At 37.4% G+C, this 25459-nt stretch overlaps 1 protein-coding gene across 3 annotated transcripts; it reads right to left on the bottom strand.

Annotated features, from left to right (window-relative positions):
* nsfa (N-ethylmaleimide-sensitive factor a) lies at positions 1 to 24747 on the bottom strand (the record flags this gene model as incomplete). 3 transcript variants are annotated; one of them, XM_084411537.1, is made up of 21 exons in its annotated part: positions 24344 to 24747; positions 13560 to 13645; positions 12389 to 12488; positions 11878 to 11917; positions 11622 to 11788; positions 11427 to 11534; positions 11260 to 11335; positions 11010 to 11165; positions 10631 to 10830; positions 9219 to 9384; positions 7811 to 7885; positions 7521 to 7708; positions 7325 to 7420; positions 7046 to 7202; positions 5650 to 5783; positions 5440 to 5506; positions 5017 to 5096; positions 4731 to 4865; positions 4325 to 4438; positions 3883 to 3938; positions 1 to 993 (listed from the first exon to the last, which is right to left on the bottom strand). In XM_084411537.1, exons 1-21 carry the CDS (start codon positions 24353 to 24355, stop codon positions 972 to 974), a joined length of 2235 nt encoding a protein of 744 aa, XP_084267663.1. In that variant the 5' UTR covers positions 24356 to 24747. The 3 variants fall into 3 exon arrangements, with proteins under 3 accessions (XP_084267663.1, XP_084267664.1, XP_084267665.1); XM_084411538.1 differs by lacking the exon at positions 24344 to 24747 and adding an exon at positions 18852 to 18864; XM_084411539.1 differs by lacking the exon at positions 1 to 993 and having other exon boundaries at positions 3879 to 3938; positions 24344 to 24469.
* Between the last annotated feature and the right edge of the window lie 712 nt (positions 24748 to 25459).

Here is a 25459-nt window from a genome sequence, read left to right as displayed (position 1 = left end):
GCCTGTTATTTTTTTATTGCAGTAACACATTTTGCATCTGGTCGTACATCTCCAATAGTCATAACAGATCAAAGAGCTCTGGACATTGAACACTGGTCACATAAACTATATGAATGACTGGGCAGGCAAAATAAATACATAAAACAATATATTCATGAATAGTCATTTCAAAAACAATATCTACACACACTATACTTACACAGATCAATACAGCCACACAAACTAGTTCACTCTGTGGCCTTATTCATTAATACACTCACTCACTCACTCACTCACTCACTCACACACTCACACACACCAACAGACACTCATGTAGTGACCACAACAGATTATCAATCCACTGTAGAACTGAACTCAAGGTTGATCTAAAAAAAAGTGCTGATATAGTTTACATATACTCACTAAATATTACCAGCTCTGACACAGTAACTTCAAAACGAAACAAATTAAATAAATAGAATTGTCATATTTTGAACCTATGTACAATATCAAATAACACTGTGATCTATATGTTGTCTTCTTGTGTTACCACAACACAATCACAAAGGAAGGGTTCTGCGTATGCACACTACGAACAGCACGGCTCATCTTCACTATATACACACACAAACAGCTTTCTTATGTCCTACTTAAAGATTCACATGTTGCATGATATAGATTCACTAGATATGTTCTGCAACCAGCAGCATATATACATTTTTTTATCAGATTTCTTACATCTTCATGGCTTTGGGTAGATTGAAACGGATATTTAATAAACAAACAGCACACAGAAATATTACACAAAGCACAAGACTATATTTGATATTGGTTTGGTATGAGGGGACGGCTGTGTGATCGCCGTCCAGTTATCAGTATTGGGAGGGTGTCGTTTGGGTGGAGTTTGCTTGTAGTTGCCATGGGAACATGCAGAGGGCATCAAGTGCCTCCATTTATAAGAAACAGCAAGCGTCCTGCTCTCCTGTCTTCTGTTACTCGTAGAAACCACGATCTCTGCAGAGAGAAGGATGGAGCGTGAGGAGGCGCTGAGTGTTTACTCTGTGGGAGCGTGTACTGTATGCCGGTTGGTTTGGGGTTTCACCTCAGACCCCTGTTTGGGCACAGTCCAAATTTACAGACAAGCTCTGGCACACAGACTCTGTGACTTTGATGGCTGCCATCTGAAAGTCAATCATTACCAATATTGACTGGTTTTCTAATAAATAAAGTCAACATGAATTCAGAATTAACCCTGCTTTCTTTCTGAATGCACATTCCTACTCTTATTATTTAATCAGTGATCATTTTATAATATGTGTTGCCCATGTGATGCTTTTTTCTCTTCTTTTTTTCTGTGTGACATTGTAAAGCACATTGGTCAACTTGTGTTGTTTTAATTGTGCTATATAAATAAAGTTGCTATCGCTATTGCTATTATTGTGCATGATTGGTGCACACTGTTCTAAAGGAAAAACTTTTACGTTATCCATAACATGCCAAAGCCCTCATACTTTTTCCATTTCTATTCTTAAAAGTCGGCATGTAATGAAAATTCACACTATCTTTTATTTTATTTATTATTATTCATGTTAGGCCTATTGATCTTGATCTTTGGGTGAAACAACAGACTTCTCTCTGGTGATGTATGCCAGACTTCTCCAATCACTTCTTCTGCTCAAACTCCGCCCCTTTCTTACAATCAACTGCAAGCTTGCATTCATTTTCGAGGGGAATCATGCCCACATCTCAAAATGCAATCAACAGGATAGAACCAAGTCCCGTCTCATGACATACAATCCGTTACACATCATAATACAGAAGAAAAGATTTGTCACTACTTCTGTTTCTTCTCCACTTTAACTATCTCGCTCTATTCTGGTATATAATGCCCACTTCCCACTATTCAGTGTTAATTTTTAGTAATTTCTGGTTTGTTTCAGTAAAGTATTATATAGTTTATATATATATATATATATATATATATATATATATATATATATATAATCTAGTATATATATATAGTATATATGTTATATAGTAAAGTAAATTAGCTTAAATGTTTTAGGCCTTTGATTAAAATATCCTAGTCAATATCAATATCCTGTGATATTCATTAATATTGATATCAGCTATCTTACTCTGACCATTACTCTGCCATTTTTAGTTAATGAAACTAACATTTTAATTGATTAAAGCAAATATTTTATTTAAACATGCATCAACATATGAAAACTGGCCTTAAAGGGTTAGTTCACCCAAAAATGAAAATTCTGTCAGTAATTACTCGCCCTCATGTTGTTCCAACCCCGTAAGACTTTCTTTCATCTTCGGAACACAAATTAAGATATTTTTGATTAAATATGAGAGCTGTCTCACTCCTCCAATGGCTTCTCTGTAATTGAAACTTGCCAGCCCACACAGAAGAAAATGAATAGTTGAATAAAGTCGTTATTTTGGGTTTTTTTGCACACAAAAAGTATTCTCGTCGCTTGATGAACTTGTGGTTGAGCCACTGTAGTCACTTGGACTATTTTAAACATTGTCTTTTCTAACTTTCTGGGTCGGCAAGTTTCAATTACAGAGTAGCCATTGGAGGAGTGAGACAGCTCTCAGATTTAATCAAAAATATCTTAATTTGTGTTCCAAAGATGAAAGAAAGTCTTACGGGGTTGGAACAACATGAGGGCGAGTAATTACTGACAGAATTTTCATTTTTGGGTGAACTAACCCTTTAATAAAAACTCAAACCACAGAAATAATTATATAATGTGCACATTATTTTAACACGTGCGGTAAATAATTTTTTTCTTCTTCCCTTTTCTTTTCTTGGATATCCTGTTTCAACTAAAAATGTGTCAGATTCTAGAAGAAAAGTTTTCAGTATTTCATGTTGACTTTCAGAATGAATCACTTGTTCATGTAATCTGCGATGATTCACATTGGAAAGGTCTGACAGGCGCTGGACAGGAAGAAACACTAGCTTACACACGAAACAAAATGAATGTATAATCCTATAACCGCCTACTTAATTGTGAGGTATAAGCACAGAATTAATCTATTATACGCTACCATTCAAAAGTTTGGGGTCGGTTCGATTTTTCAATGTCTTTAAAAGAAGTCTCTTATGCTCACCAAAGCTGCAATTATTTGATCAAAAAATGCAGTAAAACATTAATATTGTGAAATAACATAATGTAAAATAACTTTCTCATTCTCATTTTAAAATGTAATCTATTCCTGTGATGCAAAGCTGAATGTTCAGCATCATTACTCCAGTCTTGGCAGTTGTGCTGCTTAATATTTGTGTGATTTGTTGTGATTTTTCAGGATTCTTTTGTTAAATAAAAAATTCTAAAAGAACAGCATTTATTTAAAATATAAAACTTTTGTAACATTATACATGTCTTTACTGTCACTTCTGATCAATATAATGCGTCCTTGCTGAATAAAAGTATTAATTTCTTTTAAAAAATAAAATCTTACTGACCCCAAACTTTTAAACTGTAACGTTTTAATGTTTAAAGCAGATTTTTAAAAAAGCATATGAACACAGACATCAGGTTCTAGCTTGTATGGAGTTGCTACAGGAAACTGGTTTTCAGGTTTCTGAAGGGTAAACGCAAGGGTAAAGATATTTCAAAGCAACTACTCTGATGGCTCTAAGTACAACACACTTAGATACCATAACACCCTTACCATCAGTTTTCATGGGGAGAGTTAAATTCGGATGTGATTGTTTTCATCCAGCCTGTCAATTAACAAAATCAAATTTGTGAAGAAAAAAAAATTAAACAGTGTAACTCTCCATCAGGTTTGTGATCCAGTGAGTCTGTGGCAATACTGCTTTTAGAAGACATGGTTGGGACAAATATGAAACGTATTATTGTAGTGGTAAGTACTCACGCTCCCTCATCTTTCAGCAGAGACAGGAACTTGCTGACCCTGTACGCCTGATCCATCTGAGAAGAGAGTAAACACAACGTGCTATAAATAAACTTTCATTTTCGCTTTGGTTCTCTGCATGTGTCAGTCACGAGATGAAGTGAGCTCATGAGATTGCTAGACAGTAATTTAGATGTAGAGTGTGATCCTTCTGTGCATGAAACTGAATTGAATTATTTAGACGGTTGGAAACTGCTTGAGCTCATTAAATTTCTAGTCCACACCTCCGGCAACATGAAGAGACAAATCAACAAAGCAAAGTTGCAAGGTTGATAGCTTCTAGTAGAAATAAATTCTAAAGATGTAAAGGGCTTGGGTGACTCTTAATGCTTCACAATAGTATTTACAGACTTAGTCTCGTGACGGTCTGAGGTAAACAACAGCACAGTCCACTGACGCTTACCTGCAGAGACATCTCAATAAGCATGAGAAGCTTTTTAATGCCAATCCAAACTCTTTTTCCTTTCACATGCTGGGCAATGGTGGTTCTCTCAGCATCTGTGAAGCTGCCCAGGAGCTTGTAAACAACAGAAAAAAAGGTAAGTATGATGATAACATTGTATGCAAGTAAATGCAGTAGGAAAATTGTGCCATCATTTTTGCAGTGTGGTTAAATAGCACCCTCTACTGGCTAATACTGAAACAGCATTAAATAAATAAACTAGAATACTGAAATAACAGCCTTGTTTCTTGCTTTTATGTATCTCAGTAGTATTTATTTAATTCATTATTTCTTCTATTATATATACTATTATTTTTTGCTGTAATTTTTATTTATTTATTTATATATCGCATCCGCTCTGTCTCACCTCTAAGGCTTCGACCAGATGGTCCCCACTGGAGATATTTTGCACATGGATGGTGGTGCTGAACGCATCCAGCATCTCCATCTCCTGCAGCACATCTTTACGGCTGGTGGTACCGATGATCAGCAGCTTACGGCCCTTCAGATGAAAAGAACAACACCAGACGTGTTATGCCCATAATCTAACAAGCGTGCAGTACATGGATAAATGCATTCAGAGACAGAAAAAAGAGCGATACACATTTACAAACGCACATAAATGACCCCTATATGAAAACATCAGAATTTACGTGAGGTGGAGTCTTCTTCAGCAAAACCAACAGGGCCTGAAGAACCAGGTTGGAGAATCGAGGTCCAATCGGCACGTAATCTGTTTCACCACACATGAATGATAGTATACCGTTAATAGTGTACAATAATGTAATAACATTAAAAGTAATGAACAAGCAATGATACATTTCTAAAACCAGGGGTCTTCAGCACTTCACCACATAAATTCACAAGTTCATAATCATACTTGTGTATCATGTTGGAAGGGAAAAAAAACTTTAGATGAAGTTTAATTAAAATTGTATTTATGTTTAACACATATGTTCTTTTTTATTTCTTCACAAAAATTAGATAGAAATGAAACAATAACGGGCAGTTTCCCCTGCTGAAAAGCCCTAGTTTAAGCAAACAGAATCAACAAAAGTTAAATAATAAACTCTAACCTAGCAGACGCTCAATGTCATCAACCACAACACAGCTGAGCTGAGACTTGTAAGCATCGTCAAAGACCTTAGAAGAAAATGTAAAAAATAATGAACAATTTGAGCATTTTTGTGGGCAATGAAACAATTTTGCCTTTGAGAAGTCATGTGAATACATTACATATTGTTAATATATTATATTACAGTTCATAAGCACACGTTACCACTAACCTTCTTGATTGCCTGGCATTTGGCGATCTCTGAGAAGCCAATCATCTTGTCTGGAGAGCAGATCTTAATGAATGGGAACTCCGAGTCCTCTGAGATTTTGGCGGCCAGGGCTGTCTTTCCGCTATGAGGAGGTCCTGAGGCCAAAAACAGGATGTGTCAACAGACTCAACAGAGTGCAGCAGTTCCAGAAGGTTTTCTTTCATTAACTTTTCCCATAGGGATTTTAAAATAGTGTAGTAAGTCATATGAAGCTAAAAAGGTTTTACAATTTGACAAAAAGACAAAGGTAAAGGACTGTGTCCTTAAAGGGATAGTTCGGCCAAAAATTATATTAAACCCATGATTTACTCACCCTCAAGCCGTTCGAGATGCATGTGTCAATCATGCCACACGTTCGACGCGCGTTCACGGGAGATGGATGCCGGCGTATGACGTAGGACGTAGCGTAGGAAGCGTCGTGACATAGAACGAACGCGACAGCGTAGCCAGAGAGCAGAGCAAAACAAAACTACGCTACGTCCTACGTCATACGCCGGCATCCATCTCCCGTGAACGTGCGTCGACCGTTGCCGGAAGCCAGTTATTTTCATTTATAAAGTTTTAAATATGTATATTTTTACGACAAAACCGCACGGATTACCCTCAGAAGGCCTTCGTTTATCCCCCTGGAGCCGGATGGATTACTTTTGTGAAGGATGCATGCACATTTTTGGGACTTGAAGGAGGTGGACCCCATAACTTGACATTATAACCACTGAAAGATCTAAGACATTTTCTAAAATAACTGAAAATGTGTTCGTCTGAAAAATGATTGACATATGCATCTCGAACGGCTTGAGGGTGAGTAAATCATGGGTTTAATATAATTTTTGGCCGCACTATCCCTTTAACGATTTTATTGAGGTAAAGAACTACAATCCCATGAAGCATTGCAAACAGCAGAATCCAGAGAAATATAAGAATGTACATATTATATGTATAAAAACAATATATTTGAAGTTATTTTAAGAAAATATGCATATATATACAAAAAATGTCAGTATTCTGAGAGCGTAGGGAGATCGACTAAAGAGCAATTTTGGAGCATGTTGCTATTTTCGACTCACTGAGTGGTGTAATTTTCTGTACAGCATCATGGGTAATGTAGTTTTTCACCAGGAATTCCACTGTTTAACACGATTACTTAAAAAATAAGCTGAAATAATGCAGGCTGACGGCTTCAGCAGAAGCAAATACCATGGATTAACAACCTCATAGCTCAAAGTAGGTCTGTCTTTGAAGGTTTGTTATCGTTCAAAATCAATTTCCTTAAGGAACAGGATTGACAAAGGACCTCGAGGCGGGAATTAAACAAATTTTTGTAATGTTAGCATAAAAGTTGTGAGAACAACCTCACCCTCAAGAAGCATCGACACTAGTGGAGTGCGGTCACTGTTTTTAGTCTGCTGCACCAGCAGCTCTCCGTCCTCCAGCACTCGGGTCACTGGATCACCCCACTTGATGATGCCGTTCATGATGTAACAGGAATAGTCTTCCTGATTAGTGCCAAAAGCCTAACAAGGGACAAAATGACATGGTTTCGCTTGACAAATTCAGCTACAACATTTGATTCTCTGAACTCTGAAATCATTCTGCTCTTGAAAACATACAATTGTTCAACACGGCAGATACTTACAGGTTTGATGTCGTTATTCAAGGAAGTCATGAAATCTGTTCGAGTGACCTGCAGCTTTTCTGCTCGCTCCATGTCCACCTCTACAGTAGATGTGGCCTGGAATAGAGTTCAACATGAGTTTAGATCTTTCAAATGAGGAATATGAAAACATATCCCTGATAAGGCATGCACAGATCAATCTACAGTAACTCTGCACCTTAATGTGGCGGTTCATGGCAGTGGACTGGGCAGCTCTGACCAGGCCCTCCAGCTCAGCTCCACTGTAGTTCTTGGTCTCAGCTGCTAGTTCTTTAGTATCCACATCAGAAGCCAGGAGGTTAAACTCTCGCATCTTAGATGTGTGAATGTTCAGGATCTGAACACGGCCCTTCTCATCTGGCAAACCTGGGTGATGAGACAGACAAATAGGTGAGAATAAACAGAGATGTAACGGAGAGAGTGTTAAGTATTTCTTTTTGAACAAAGGGCAAGTCTTTGAGGTCCTACCAATTTCCATCTTTACTTCAAATCGACCAGGTCTCATCAACGCTTCATCTATGAGGTCAGGCCTGTTAGTCATGCCTTCCAGAAAAAGATAAAAGCACAAGTTAGAAGAAAACAAACAAACAGATAATTAGGATATAAGAGATTAAAAGTGACTTTTATTATGCTTAACATAAAAACTTGACAGTAATCTAAAAATAATAATAATATTATTAGTAGTAGTAGTAGTAGTAGTATTCTATAATTTATTATTATCAGTTTTGCCATAAATTTGAACTTTATTATTACTATAAAATTAAAAGTCACATTTGCCATAAAACATATTATTATTATAAAATATTAAAAACTTTTTAAATAATAATTTTTTTAAATAATGATTATATACAGTATATTATAAATAATTTAATAATTATTATAAAACTAAAGAAATTATTTTTGGACTGTAATCAATATTTTATTTAGGTTTATGTAAAAACTTCACATTAGTTTTGCCTTAAAACTTTAACTTTAATAATAATAATTTTATTATTATTATTAGAAAATTAAATACATTGGTTTTGGCCAGTAATCAATCATTTCTTTCAAAACTCACACCGGTTTTGCCATAAACTTGAACTTTAATAATAATAACAATAACTGCATGATTATTATTACTATTATAGTTTATTATTATTATTATTATTTAAAATGGTATTATAGTTAATTATAATTTTTGGACCGTAATCAATCATTTCTTTTATATCAGATTTGCAATAAACTTTATTGTTATTATTATTCATATTTTAAAAGTAAAAGTAACTTTTAAAATAACTTAAAAAAATAATAATAATTTAACAATTATTATAAAACTAAATAAATTGTTTTTGGACAGTAATCAATACATTCTTTCAAAACTCACATCAGTTTTGCCATAAACTTGAACTTTAATAATATTATTAATTATTATTATTTGTCATAATCCCAGCCTGTGTTCCCCTGGTCTTGTGTGGACTTTTGTTATGTTCTGTAGTCATTTTAAGTTTTTCTTGTTGATAAGTTCTTTGATTGTTCCCAAGTGTGTCATACTGCATTTCTGAGCACTCCTGTGGTTTCGTGTCCTTTGGTTTTGACCCTGTTTGCCTGGTTTCGGATTTACACTATTTGCCTGTCTCTCGTGGATTTTACCTGCTTGCCTGTGTTCCTGTGCCCTGTTATGGTTTGGACTGCTTACCCTGTGTTTATGACTTTCTGCCTGTTTTAGACTACGATTGTGGATTACCCTTATAAATAAACTATTGCGTTTGGATCCTAAAATTTCATGTCTTATAGCAGTTTATGACATTATTATTATTAAAAATGTTCGCAATGATAGATTTTAAATTCCACAGAGCTCCGACTAAATATTGCAAACAGAACAGCTGCTGATCTTTACCGATGACAAGGATGTTGTTGAGCTGCTCCACTCCATCGATCTTTGACAGGAGCTGGTTGACCACAGTGTCGTGCACACCTGTGCTTCCGGCACTTGTACCACGCTGCTTACAGATAGCATCCAGTTCATCAAAGATGAGGATGTGTAGACCACTGTTAGCACCCAACTGCACACAAAAAAACAGACATATAATGAAGACAGAGAAGATAGGGTTACACTTTTATTTTAAGGTGTCCTTGTTACAGTGTAATTATACATTAAGTACTTAGTAGGCTAATATTGATTAAAAATATGTACTTACTATAGAGATAGGGTTATAATTAGTGTTTGGCCAACCTGAAAATCCAGTTTCATGGCCGGTAAAAATATTTTTGGCCTGTAAATTTTCTTAAGTCACCAGCTATTGGCAGGTGTGGCAAAAAGTTAGTTCTAGGCCCTGGTTACATGTAATTATGCATAATTCACTGTTATTACTGCAGTAAGTACATGTAACATGTGTAACAAAGACACTATAGTACAATAATGTATTGTGTGGTGAGGACAGGATAATTAAAGCTAAGGCTCAATCCCAATTCACCCCTTGGCCCTACCCCTCTGTTTTGCGCGTTCCCGTGAAGGGGTAGGGTTGTCTCAATTCTCTTTTGGTTGGAGGAGTAGGGGTAAGGGGAAGGGCCAGATAGCCCTTGAAACGAAGATTTTTCGGGACCACACTTCAAACGAAGGGGTATGAAAAATGTACCTGCATACACCGGCTACAGAGGCAGCATGACTGCCAATAATCATTTTCTTTGTCACATTCAATCTTGTGTTCATATTTACGGTCATGTTCTTCAAAGAAACGGTTGCAAAAAAACGCTAAAGTTCGTTAACAATATGACGCGTGTAAAAAGCAGTTTGAAGCAAAGTGGACGCGCGAATGAGGCGAATTCGCGTCCACCGCGCCGCGCTAAACGTCTCATTCGCGCCGCAAGACCTCCAGACGCGCTTAAACGCGTCTTAACATTGAAATCACTCGCGCCAGACGCTCTATTCACGTTTGGTGTGAACGCGGCAGCATTAGGCGTCGAAGATATCGTCATCTCCGTTGTTTTCTGCGAACTTCAGAAGAAAAATGCAAAAAATAGCTGTAACTCACGCAAGACTACAGCTGACGACGGCATCTTGGAAGTTTATGATAAACATTGGCGCATTTCCTGTGACGTAGGCGCTATATATAGCGACGACGTATAATGACACGGTGTAGTAGTGGTGTCCCATTTCTTAGGGGAATATTTTCACCCCTACGCCTTGGCACTCTGTTTCAAGGGGCAAGGGTTAGGGGTAGGCGAAGGGTTAGGGGTAGGTGAAGGGGTATAAAATAGAATTGGGATTGGGCCTAAGTCTATGCGTTTGAGTGCAGTTTGTCATCTCACCCTTTTCTGTTCCTCCTCAGCATCTGCGAACAGTTTCCTAATGTTGGCCTCAGATTCACCCACATACTTGTTGAGGATTTCTGGACCGTTGACTATCTTTGGCTCTCTGGCATTCAGCATCTTACCGATCTGCCTAGCCATCAGTGTTTTACCGCAGCCAGGAGGTCCAAAGAGCAGGATGCCTTTCACATGCTTACAACCTGCAGAGGAAACAACTCATTTACAACAGACACTCCCCGAAACACAATATCCACAATCAATGCATCTGATTAAGGCGTTTATTATAACTGATTACAAACATCAAAATAAATGGACTGTTCTGGTGAATGGATACTTTTTACAACATAACACCAAAATGGAAAGTAAAGACAGCACATACCCATCTGCTCCACGATGTCTGGAGGAAAGACTCGAGAGGCGAAGGCCCTGCGGAATATATCTGAGAACTCCCTGTCTAGACCACCGATGCCCATTTTCTCAAAGTTCCATTCAGGGTTTATGATCGTCTGACGGGATTCTTTGGTCTTGGCCTTGCCTGGTGAGCAGGAAGACGAAGAGTGAGATTTAGCGCTGAGTTACAAGGCTGTTTGTATGATAAGAAACTAATTTTCAAGTGTGATAAAACTCACCGACTAGAGTAAGAGATGAACTCTCTGATTTTTCAAAGATCACTTGACTGTTTCCAATCAACAGACCAATCTCAATCTGTATAGTTAGATGTCGAAACAAAGGATAATTAACTGTGTATCCAAATTACTGGAATGTTATTTTTTATATGACATTAAAGTGACAATACCTTTTGCTTTTTGCCAGATGCTGGTTCCCCTTTCAGTATGCTGGAGTCCATCGCCTCAATATCCTTGATAACTAGGCCAAAGAGTTTATCACAGAAACTGAAGACCAGCTATGACAGGGAAATCACAAGACAAAAAATTAGCAAGTATAATTAAACATCATTCTCTTTTTTCAGTTTTTGTGACGCGACTCTGACCTGCTGCCCCACAGAGAAACCCTGACTGTTGAAATGCTGGATAAACTCGGCAGCCATTTTGTCTGAGTCGTAAGGATTGGAGTCTGTGCTCTTCTTCTGCAGGAAGTCAATCTCAATGGTCATGGCACCAATGCACTGTTTGGATTTGTCAAAGTTGTAGTTGGCCACTGAAATGAGTAAAAAAAAGTTTTGGATTACTTGATCATCTAAACATTGTTTATTTGTTGCAAATGTTCCTCTGAAGCAACGTACATACCTTCGATATCTTGTCCAATGGACAGGCCTGCCCATTTCCTCTTTAAGAATAAGTGAGAAGAGAATGAATAAAATAAAATTGCAAAAGGTCCATAAAAATACAAGCAAACTATCTGATTATCAATACTTAAAGGAATAGTTCACAGAAAAAATACAATTCTGTCATCATTTACACACCCTCATGTTGTTCCAAACCTGTATGACTTTCTTTCTATTGTGGAACATAATAGAAGATATTCTGAAAAATGTTTTTGTTCATACAGATCAATGAACACCAAAGGGTTGGCTGCCAGTGTTCTTCAAAACATCTTCTTTTATGTCCCACAGGAGAAAGAAAGTCATACAGGTGTGGAACGGCATGAGTGATGAAGTGACGTGAGTAAATGATGACAGAATTTTCTTTTTTGGCTGAACTATCCCTTTAAATTTGTTTGGTAGTTGTTCTTTGGGGTAAAATGTTGTATTTTGAAGTGTTTGTTGCTAAGTAAAAGACATTGGCGGTAATCCTGCACCTGTGGCAAACTGAAAGCGATGGTTCCAGGAAGCACAGAGTGGTGACTCTTCACTGTGAACACAAACTTGTGGGCAGGTGTTGTCCTCACAGTCACATGCCTGGAGAGAGATGCAGAAAAGATTCAACTTCTACAGCAACGTAAAAAACAAAACAAAAAACATGATGTTTAACATAAACTACGGTGACTTTATATCTGGGAACATTATTTTAACCTGTAAAAAGGCAGTTTTCCAGTCAAGTACACAGCACGATTACAACTGCACCAATCCTTAGACACCATAATCCGAGATTAGTTGATGTTGATGGGATGATGAGATGGGATTATATGTGTGACTGACAAATGCCTCTTTTTTTAGTAGGGTTATGTCACATGTCAATTTACTCAATTCTATATATTGTAACCGTAACGTCTGAAGAACGACAGACAAGGAAGGCTCCGTTTCTGAACTTTTAATCGGAACGCAAGAAAAACTGCACACAAACCCGTACCAGCCTAACTCACTCGCGCGTTTCTCTCTATACCGGCCTTTTTCCGAACTCACCGCATTAACCCTATAACTGCCAGTGCAAAATAAAACAGCAATTTCACAACAATTATAAAGAGTCTGTTCGCTACAATACACAGTATATATGCAACAAAAAATACAGTGTATGTCATTTTACATCACACATTAACATCAATATGCCAACTCAAACCCACACAAATCACCCATCATGCTGTGATATATTCTTGGACATGAGGCATCAGCAAGAGGCACTGCGGCAGACTCTGTCAGCCTCAGTTAATGTCAGGACTTACTCAGCATTCCAAGGACACACACAGTTGAAGCCTAGAGAAAACCATCAGCTCTACTTCTGGAGCATTAATTATATGTTTGAACTTTCTCTACAGTGTTAATATGATAAATCCTCAAAAGGATATTGAGTACTTCATGTTGCATTAGATTGAAAAGATTCCACAATAAATACTCGGGGGTCTGCGGCAGTCAGAAATGTTTTTATTAATGGGCATTATATGCTCCTGGAGGTTTTTTTAGGAGCATTTTCACCCTTATATTACAAACCTATACTATATTAAATATAACATTTATAATAATAATTCATTTGATTAGCTTCCGTGTGCAACCGTGACAAATCTGTGAAGGTCTGTAGTGTGGGTGAATACTCACTGTCCAGACTGCAGGTCTTTCTCACTAACTACAGCACAGTTCGTCAGAGACAGCTCATCTGTCGGGCATCGAGCGGCTTGCATCGTCTGCACAGAGACAAATAATAATAAAGAGAGAGAGAGAGTAAGACAACGAGAGGCAGAAGTTTGCCTGACATGAGAAAGACGTCTGGCTATTGATGTTGAAGCTTAAAGGTGATGTGTGTAATTTCTGGTTAAAATACATTCTTCTATTCACTTAGACTAACATGCAGAGCCTTGGGGGGAAACCTGTTTGAGAACGGTCATTTTTACAATTCCACTTGGTGGCGCTAGTGCCACAGAAATTACACACTTCAGCTTTAATTTATGCATCTTGCTATATTAGTTCACTGGGTGTTCTTTCTCATGAAAAATTTAAGCCACACCATATGATGGAGTTCCTATGATTCTCTGCTGAATTTTAAAAATAGTAAATCCCATGGTGTAAAATAGCAAGATGGAAAGCTGTTTCTACTGTGCAAACTGATTGTTCGTTTAATGCTCTTTCAAGACCTCATCTAAACATTCCTTCCAGCATCACATGCATCATGTTTTATTGCAACAGAGATCCTACAAACCCCAAACCAATAACATTTTATAGGGTTTAGGCATAAACAGTGTTAGATAACAGCAGATGAGGCGACAAACAAAAAGGCCAGGGAACAGTCTCAAAAATTATAATCATAAATGAATCTGACTACCAGCACCAGTCATCTAATGTGTTAAGCATGGGTAAACGAGAAACATTAAGACAAATAATTTAGTTTAAGCAAAGACTGACAGTGAAGGTTCATGGGTGTTCTAGCTTTATTTGTTCCTTCTTTGGTTGTAGCAACCAACCAAAGAACAGTAAATAAAACAGCCTACAACAGAAAACAAAACAAGGAAAGCTAATTGAAAATAAGGGCTGCATGCTGTTCCCATCTGCGTACATGAAAAGAACAGAGTGCTACAGAAAGAAAGATAATGGCTGACTGAACAAGAATAGAAAACTTCAGTGAAAACAATTAAAGATTTATAGAACAAAAACTAGATTTACAAAAACTGGTGTGTTAATGTTAGTTAAAAGCACAGTAGGGCTGCACGATTTGGGGAAAATGTCATATTGCGATAATTGAGGTCAAAATTGCGATTGCGATTGCCATATGCGATATAATAAACAAATGGTTTCATGAGTCAACTTGCTTGGTTCTCAAGAAAAATAAATGCACACACAGATTAGTGATAATCTGCATAAAGAAAAAAGTTATTTAGTCAAGAGCAGTGAGTGTTTTTCTCTGTTCCCTTTGTTCTTTGATTAACTTTAGCGACAGATATAATTAGTGGCTACTGTGTACTGTCCCTTTAAGACCAGCTGCTGCTGACAGAGACACGGATCTCACACGCCTCATTCTCTCACGAGTCACAACTCTTCACGTTCATCATAAGACTACTCTTATGTTATGAAGATACTCGACAAAAAGACATTTTGGCATAATTGTGTGTGTTATTGTATGTTCAAGCTCGGAAGAGAACTGTATTCTGGCATGCTGTTTTGTACGCACGCACGATATTAGCGCGAGTCTTTCTGTGTGTCACAGTCAAGACATTCACGATATGCGATATGATTAATCGTGCAGCACTAAAGCACAGTATGTCATTTTCGCAGCTAGAGGTCGCTTATTCAAAACAATAACAAAGGCGTAGCTTGATGATGCAGTGAATGAGCGTGGAATCATGGGAGTTATCGCATTCAGCGTTAGTGTGGTACGAAACAGGGCACAAGCAACATTTTATGTTGCTGTTTTTATTATGCGTATATGCCGCAATCAGACGCTGCCACTCCTTTCGTTTTTGTTGCTTATGTTTATTTTACGTTTAAAGTTACGTTTAAAGTCCGCCCCCCTTTTTCCCTGAACTTGAACTTTGTTAAACTTATGTTAGATCACTTAAATTCGCATTTTTTTATTTCAGTCTAATAAAACAGCCGCAAGTGCTGAATTACTACTCATACACAGGGCTGCCAACGTGTCGACAGACAGGACAGAACAGGTTACTTTTGATATGAAACAAAGTCTCAGCTTTCAAAATCTGTCAATTTTATTACAAAATTCAAACAAATGTGGCGTGACAAATCGCTGCAAGAGCCTCAGTTCATGCGGCACGTGAACCGATCTGTGTTTCTCTTTATTACTAGTTATTGCACCAAATAAACATGAATGAACATCAGAAGGTATGTTGAAAGATACAGTACAGCTTACTGAAATGCATCATTTCTCATGTAATCGTTCAATGAGAGTTTCAACCTTGGAAAGACATGAATAAAACAGCTTATTGTGAACAACATGTGACACCATTCAAAGACCATTATGTTAGCTAGAAAAATTAACTCTAGAGAGGAGCAGTTTGCTAAATATATGCACTATATTACATATTTATGATATTTTTAATCTTATATTATTAAAAAAATATTATAACATTATTATAAAAACCGCACTATATCAATTGTATAAGAGTGAGTTATTAATTTTAACCTTTAACAATAATGCCAGCTGACAGGTTTCCCTGTATGTTTACAGCATTAGTTGAGAGATTTGTTTCCTTGAGAAATATTAACATGTAGACCCTTCTGTACCAAGATCAGAATCGAATCGCAAGCTTAAATCACCCCCACCACCCCATCCATAATTCTCACACCAAGCTTAACAGAAAAGTTGGCAGCCCTGCTCACACAGGTTACTTACGCTCTGTTTTACTTGGTCAAAACAATCATACTAAAATACGTTTTAGTGTGTTGAATGTTGCTATAACGTTACTCTGTGAATTCGCTTGGTGGCTGGTATGAGACACTTGTTGCACATTGCAGTAAGCTAGATAAAAGCTGCATGACTTGTGTTGCTAAATGGTATGCAATACATAAAAATATATATTGTATGGTGGAGAAAATGCTGTTTTACTGTTACAAATAAAGCTCTTTTTGATTATGCTATGTTAGCCAGTTGACAGAATAGTGTTGTCTCTGAGGCATGGTACAAACATGTTACCCGTGGTAAATCAAGAAATCAAGAGATTCAAACAATAAGACTAACCGTCTTGAGCTATTTAACAATGATTAGTTTTCTGTTGATAAAGGTTAAAATGCATTATATAAAGCATCTTTGGTGTTTCCATGGTTATATGGAAGTCAGAAATCAAGGGTAACGCGGATATGACGCCATTGACACGTGACGCGATGGCACGCGCCGTTACACTGGTTAAAATAGCTGATTTCTCTGGATTTAAACATTGTTGGAAACATTTGGGATAAGCACACGAGTCAACAAAATATCTAACATTGTTTTAGTGGGTTTTGGATATTTTAATCCAAAAATCTTACATATTGTGCCTTTAACATTGCATTGTGAACTAACAATGAACAATCTTTCATTGTACAAAAAAAATTTAATTAACGATTATGATTTAATTAACAAAATGGAACAAAAGACTGTTAGAAAGTGCAGACAAAGAAAATGACTCATGAATGTTTCAAAGTCCTTGGCACATTTTAAGAGAATTTTCAGAGATTTAGTATTCAAATCTAAAGATTTTGTATCGAATATCCTGAAGGTTCTGGCGATAGTTGTTAAATTATTCTTTTGCAATGGATACAATCGAACAACATGGCAATGCTTTTCTGTATGTAATGAGGAACACTTGCCTACAGAATAGCACAAGATGGAGAAAAAAACTCTGATATGTCTAATGCATTGTCTTGCATTCTCAGAAATAAAAAATTGCAAAAGATCTTACCTTTAAGGGCCTTGTCACTGTGCAGTAAGGTACAGTAATGTACATGACATTTACTCTAAGGTGCTATGACATTTTTAGGGAAATATAAGTTACAAAGTTGTGTACTGCCCCAGTGAGAAGTTGTTGTACCCCTTAAGGTAAAATTTTTGCACAGATGCTTCTGACGTACATGGATGACTTTTTTTTTTTTTTTGACATAGTGGTAAAGAAGGGATCACAATTTTGGAGTGCTGAAGAAACTGAGTTCATGTTGACAACGTTGCGCGACATGAATATAATGCAGTATACTGATGGTCAAAAACATCATAAAATGAAGACACAAATCCAATATGTCCATAGAAATGTTTTGCATTTGATGTAAGTAGATTAAAGCAATGGCGAGTAACACACCTGCTACATGCAAGTTCATAATTTATGCTGTACTCTGGGCTATGTGTGAATAATATGGCAGTTATATGTAAATAATGGCGGTAAAAATAACCACAATTCTTAGTAAATAATCAGAATATTGAAAATTGCATGTAAACGGGAGTAAAGAGGTTTGCTTGTGTCATGTAAATATCTCACTGTGAAATAATCACATTATTTGTGCACATGTAAATGTAGTCAGTGATACTAAAGTCAGCATGAAACAGAAGTTGCGATAATCTTTTTTACCTGTTGTGACGTATAGCAAAGTGTAAAAAAATGTAGGACAGGACTCTTTTTTTTTTTGTATCGGAAATTGTTTGGATAGTTGCTGTTTGCTAATTTCGGCAATATCATATGATTGACAGGTTGCTAACTCCGGTGAATACATCATCAGAGTTGAGAACAGATGACATACTAAGAAGGAGGGGAGGTTAATGTTTTTGATTAAAGATTAAAAAATGAAATGCACAGATAAATCATTTATAATAAACACTGCAATATTCCATAAAAATAAGAATTGTCTTTTTTTTTCTGATGTATCATGGCTGTATAGTATTCCAGTCGTGAGGCCAGAAGGCAGAACTAAAGGACACTAAATGGCTTTTTGAGGATTTGTATCTGATTCAAAGTCTGGGTGTTGTTAACTCAACAGGCTGACATAATTTGGTTAATGAAGAGCACTTCGGCAATTAGACATACTTTAGTTGCAAGTCAGAAAAGCAATAATCCATGGCTCCCTGCCAGCATGCACTTTAAACCCACCACAGGCCCTCACAACATTCAGTCATTATAGTTGGCCCTTTAGTGTTCAACCTCAAATGAACCTTTATTTGTCCTGAGAGTGAGAACACGGGCAGATGATCTTGAGTTGTTATCGGTTTATGCCGATGGCATTGTGACGCAGTTTAGGCATTGTACCGCTGTAGTGATCCCTCCAGCCGTTGCTACCAAGAAGGGACATAGCAACAGGGGTTACAGCCTGTCAGCTCTCAGGACACTAAGGGTGAGCAGAAAGCTAGTATAAGTGAAGCGAACAGCTCAATATGGCAAGCGAGACAAGCGGAGGCAGAGAGCATTCGGAAAGCATACATACCTTGAAAAATATTAAAACCTTGGGGGCCAATGAATGCACGCAAGCAAGAGGGAGAGCAAAAGGACATAAGACAAACAGTTGAGACAGCCAGCACCACATTGAGCCAAAGACTGCATGTGGTCGAGAAACAATAGAGTGTGCAGCATGAGGCAGCATGCAGAGCAGAATCAGGATCAACTGCGTGTGTGGTCGAAGGAGCAGCAAAGGTAAATCACAGGCTAACCAAACCCTGATATGGTAGGGAAATGTATAGCCTATAGGCTATGTACATTTTCCAGTCATTTTAAAGGTGAAGAGTTTAAGTAAGGAATAACTGACGACGGGCAGTTGAATCCTTAGAAAAATAATGCATAATTTTTCATTAATTCAAAGGCCCAGAGTCAATTATTGCACTTATACTGTGGTTACCACACCTCAAAACATTGTTCAGATCATGTATTTCCGGACATTTGTCAGGGTTTTGTCCTTAGACGCTCTTGTGTGTACGACTAATTTCTTCTCATCCCAAGCCTCCATTGTTAATTCTAAAATGCCATTTTAGAGCTAGTAATGGAGAATTGAGCCACTGATAGCAGACTAATACAGTTATTAATGTAGTTATTAGAGAGAGAGAGAGAGAGAGAGAGAGTGAGTGTGTGAATTACCTGAGTCTGTGCATCTCTCAACCGTTTTCGGCAGCAGCGGCCATAAACTACGTTTATTTTTTTCCAAGAACAATGCCGTTATTTCCTCGCTAGTGAGAAATTCATGTAGCTTTTAAGTTGTTCAACTATTTTACTGACAAAATCGTCAGAGCAGCGCTGACAACAGAACGTTCATCAAGCAATCAGATTCAAGCATTCAACAGCCCTGTAGTATAATAGGGTTTAATGCACATGCTGAAGAATATCATATGTGAACACACTCAAATAAGCCATCATGATAGTTGAGAGACTAAAGAAAAACTTTAGTGAGAACAGAAATTTTATATAGGAATGTATGAATGCATGATGAATGCAAAGTATTGAAGCACAAATGTTTTCAACATTGATAATAAGTTTCTTGAGTAGCAAATCATCATATTAGAATGATTTCTGAAGGATCATGTGACACTGAAGACTGGAATAATGATGCTGAAAATTCAGATCATTTTTTTCTTTTAAATAGAATAGAATACTGAGTGAATACAGAGTTTCCAAAAATATTAAAGCAGAACTCGGCAACTCTAGCGAACTCTAGTCACTTCTTCGCTGATTTTCCCTTTTGCCGTCGCATGTTTTCCCCACGAGCTCCCCCTACAGCTGTGGTGGGCGTATATTTCCCAACACTGTCGTAAAAAACTCACTTGCGGCGGCCTCCTCCCCCTCTCTACCGCTGCTCATGTGCGTTTGTTATGATCGGAGCAAGCCAACTGTATCGTGTGGAGCTATGTCTACCGAGGTGGGTAATCTGGTAATACATCATACATGCGTGTGTTTATGTCGAATTGCCGTAAAGCAATTCGTGTTTCGCGCTCGTTCTCGTTCTCGCTTCTCACGAGACTTCCAATTTCTATCTTGCCGGGACGGTAGTCCCCAAGTTGCAAGGTTGGTTTTCCGCCTGTGAACGCTGGGGGGAGCGGGGAAAGTCACCAATATCACCAGAACAGGTTGTTTAACCATCCAAATGATTTCTAGACAGTTTTATTAAGTTAAAAAAGTTACCAAGTTCTGCTTTAAGAAGCACAACAGTTTTAAACATTGATAATAAGAAGAAATATTTAAGCAGCAAATAAGCATATTAGAATGATTTCTGAAGGATCATGTGACACTGAAGACTGATGATAAAGAGTAATCAGTGTTCCCACACCTTGGTTAACTGGACTTTCCAGGTCCAATACCCTCAAATTCAAGGACTTAATGTGGGGACACATTTCAAGTGAGAGCAAGGTTACATCGTGTCACCTTGTTAATACATTGTTACAGTTTTGCGAACAGTTTTGCGAGTATGAACGTCATGGCAACATACAACACAAAATACCTCACGCAGGAATTACTTAACGTAACGCGTAAATGCGCATAACTAGCATAAATCAAGCAAGCTAGTATGCATAGGCCACAAAGTGTTGGCGAAATAACACATTAGCGGACCGGATGGAATAATATGGAATTTTTTTTAGAAAACTCGAAGAAATTCAAAATAAATTCAAGCACTTGCAAGGACCTTTATCTATGTATGTTTATTTTCAAAAACTTTCCAGGGCCTTGGCATTTTTTATTTTTTTTTTTGATTCACAAACTTTCAAGGATTTCAAGGACCCTGAGTAATGATACTGAAAATTCAGCTTTTACATCACAGGAATAAATTACATTTTAAAATACATTCAAATAAAAACAGTTACTTTAAATTGTAAAAATGTTTCACAATATTACTGATTTCACTGTATTTTTGATCAAATAAATGCAGCCTTGGTGAGCATTCTTTCAAAAACATGTAAATATTTAAATACATATTAATATGTAGTGCATTTGATACCAGAACAGAAGAGGAAACATGTCATGCCTGTTATTTGGTTTTGGTCATGTGTTCTTGTCTTTCATTTTGAATTTCTCTTAGTCATGTTTCCCGTTTCATGTCATGAGTTTTCCTTGCTCCTCATGTGATTGTGTCATGTGCTTCATGTGTTGTTTTTTCATTGGTTGTTCTAATCATGTGGTTCTCTGTTCTGTTTTGTCATTGGTTCATTGTTCATTGCTATCAGGTGTGTCTTGTTAAGTCATTAGTCGTATGTAATATAGCCCTCATGTTCCTATTGTCTGGTGTCTAGCTTAGTTCATGTTTATGTCATGGTTCAAGTCAAGCCTTTGTTTAGTTTGCATTTGTTTTGAAAAAGTGTTGTTAAGTAAATCTGTACATGGGTTCAGTTCAACATGCCTCAAGTGGATTCATCACAAAAAGAAACTATTTTCTATCCCCAAAATCTCACCAAGATTTGAAACAAAGACACTGCAGTGTAATCCTTTGCTAAATAAATGAAATATAATGCTGCGTGCCATTTCATTTGTCAGTGAGTATACTGGGTAAGAATTTATTTCAAGCAGCCCCACTCTCCATGTTTAATGAGGTTGGGCCTCTTGAGAGATATTCAATGAGAAATGAGGAGAAGCCTGATCAATACAGTTGAGAAAAAACTCCTGACTGCACAGAGGACACCCTGCCACAGGACTGAATCCAACAGCCCCATAGCCAGCTAATGGCTTTATCCACCCTGAGGGTATGATTAAGCATTATTAGTTCACGTGCCCAATTCATAAGTGGCACAGATCACAGAGTTAAGATCGACAGACACACAACGATAAAAATAATTGTCATGCATGGCCTTTAACTAGAGGTAAGACTGATGCGGACTTCTCTATAATGTCAATTATTCATTCGATTTTAATAAACTTTAGAGCTTGCCAGTTATTTCAGAGCTCGTGCCAGTTTTTGTTGCACACAGAAGCCTATACACTACTATAAAGAGATTTATCTTATAGTCTTTTTTGATTCAATAGAGATGATGTATGTGGTACAAGCAGAAGCAAGACAGCCTGATCTCACGGCAATTCGTACGAATTCTACGAGGTGGCTAATTCATACGACCTCACTCGTACGAATTAGTACGATTTTTGCTAAATCGTACATATTTTACGAATTGCCCAATTCATATGAATTCATACGAATGACCTACCCCTGACCCCGCCCCTAAACCTACCCATCACGTGGGCTTAGACAAATCGTACAAATTTGTACGAGTGAGGTCGTACGAATTAGCCACCTTTTTATCACTCAATTTGTATGAATTGGTCGTGAGATAGCGCTGAGCAAGAAGCTTTAACAGATGTTGAGCAGAAACCACTGTATCTCACATATATCTAAACAGCATTGTGACAGACACAACCAGACTGTATATCATTCACATTCTCTCCAAGAAGGCAGTGAAAGTATTAGGTAATTTAACACTGATCTGAACTCTGTGGGTGACGGATGCCCACACAGCGTTTGTCTGGATTGGTCTGGTTTGATCATTGCAGTTTACAAGAAAAATCTCATCATAATCAAAAGTCATGTGAATGAATAAGTCATTCTGCTGGCATTGATAACTCGGCTAAAACAATCTGAATAACAGATCCAGTGTTCGTTCTATTCATTCTCATCTTGATTTACTCAATCTTGAGTAGAATCACACCAGGGAACATGATGGGCCTCTTAATAAACAATTGACTCTGTCTGAGTCATCTTTGTTCAGATTTTCTTACAGCTGATAGTGGGTGGGTGACAGGCTTTCACAAATTTCTGAACATCTGATTCACCTGCTTTTTCACTGGCAGGTTTTTTCACTCTAACCTCTCTCCATATGTAGTTATATATTTTGATAGGAGATTGCATGAATATCATAATCTTAAAATGCTTGCAATATAGTGGAAGGATTTGAATTATGGTTACAATCAATCAAGGGATATTAAAACATAATAGGTAGGTTATATGGGGTGTAGAAGCATTAAATGCTAAATAGAAAATTAAACACGTGCCCAAATGAGACACTGAAGTATCAGTTTATCCCCTTTTCTCTTTGGTCACAATGACAAGCAAAGCACCCGTTGCCACCTAAAGCGCCCAATCCTGCAGCAAGGAGAGAGAGTGTTGTAGCTTTGCGCACAACACATATTCGTATTGAGGGAGCAATGCGTTTCTGTGGACATTTTGAAGCGAATGCATCATTTTGGACGGGATATGCTTATGCTTGCTCAAGGTTATACATCTCGAGCTCTTAAAGCAGAAACACTGCGTGTGATGAGCTTATGTGAGCATTACGCGAGCCATGTCAAGGTTAAATCCGCTGAACGAGCACATTCGTGTCATTTCACTCTTAATGACACCGTTCTGCAGCAGAAAATACGCAACACTCTACTGTAAACATACATCTGTATCAACGATATGAAATCATTAATAATGAAACAGCCGCCTGCTGTTCATCTAGTACCTTATCGATGGACTACAGCATTGAACAACCGCTTCGGTTCTATTTTAAGCGTTTGCCTGTTTACCGATGGGCTCAGGCTAGAACAACCAATCACCTCTATTTTACGACGCATGCAAATGCTAGAAAATGAAGTCTCGTGCCACCGCCGAGATTCGAGTACTCATGCGAGTTTATTATTATTGTGCGTAGCTTCCCGTATATTCTTGTGCGTAGCCACTGTTAGCATGCTATGAATAACAAAGTAAGTTAAACCAAACACCAGCAATATCGCTGCAATCGTGGTCAGAAATGACCGTTTCGCCACCTGCTACTGTATTGCAGGATACACTGAGGAAAGATGTCAGTAGCTGGCATCAAATTGGATTTTATTTTTTATTTATTTTTTAAAGGGACGCTAACGCTGTTCTCGAGAGCTATTGTGGTGAAATACTGTGTTAAATTTCAGCTCAGTGCTAATTACTAATACAATTGCGCTTATTCGTTGAATAATTGAAATGGAAGCATATCTTACCCGGGTCGCCATGTTTGCGTTGGTGATGCTGCTCGGGAGTTTCACACAGCAGCACTAGAGCAGCACTTCAGTAGCGGACAGCGACACAGGCGGGAGCTGCGCATGCGCAAGTATTTCTAGCCATATGAAGTGTGACTCTCATTTCTGTGAATCGAATCTTTTGAACAGTTCATTTTAAAAACGGTTGGCTCAACAGTTCTTTATGCCATCACGTAGTCGGTGACATCCCGGCGTGGCAAATTGCGTTCTTTAAAATATTCCAGTAAACCGATAAACATTTACATTCCAAAAAATATTGCTACTGTTATCAGTTAGTTATGAGGCGCCGTCTAGGGCTTAAATCAAACTTCATTCACGCACACATATGAAACACGTCTCATATGAGTATGTGCGCGAGTTTGTGTGTGTGTGCTCGCGTCTCATATGAGTATGTGCGTGGAGAGTTTATATACATGTATGTGTGACTACTTAGTATGTAAGTTTGATTTAAGCCCTAGACGGCGCCTCATAGTTAGTGGCTTTATTGTTGCAGCCATGATTCAGATCATAAAAAACAAATCTAAATACAAATTCTATTTTATTATTAATCTCCGAATCTGAATTAGGCCTACTTGCATAAAAATACTTACATTAATTTATATTTCAAAGCTGAACACGTTTAAAAACTGGCTTTGTATTAATATTTGCTAATAAAACGTACATAAAATCAAGTAATTAATTGCCCTATTAATCAAAACTATGCGCATATACTAAATCAATTCAATCGATTTCTCCGTTCATTGTGAATGGGACATGTCTGAAAATAAACTGATTCAAATTCAAATCATTTAGGTTTTATGAACTGGTGATTTATAAAATATTCACCCCAAACTCAAAACTATTGGTTCAGTGTTGAGCTGGTTGTGAAAGGGTATTACAGAACTCCATAATCAAGAAGCAACAAATATCTTAGTCATCTGCATATTAAAGGGATAGTTCACCCAAAAATGAAAATGATGCATCATTTACTCACCCTCAAGTTCTTCCAAACATGTATGAATTTCTTTGTTATGTGGAACATCAAAGAAGAATATTTTGAAGAATATTTGTAAGTTGTGGGGATCTGTTTTTTTCCCA

This window comes from Rutilus rutilus (assembly GCF_951802725.1).
Source record: "Rutilus rutilus genome assembly, chromosome: 1".
NCBI classification, from domain to species: domain Eukaryota; kingdom Metazoa; phylum Chordata; class Actinopteri; order Cypriniformes; family Leuciscidae; genus Rutilus; species Rutilus rutilus.
The sequence above is the reverse complement of the archived record's forward strand: the minus strand, read 5'-3'. Positions and strand labels throughout refer to the sequence as shown.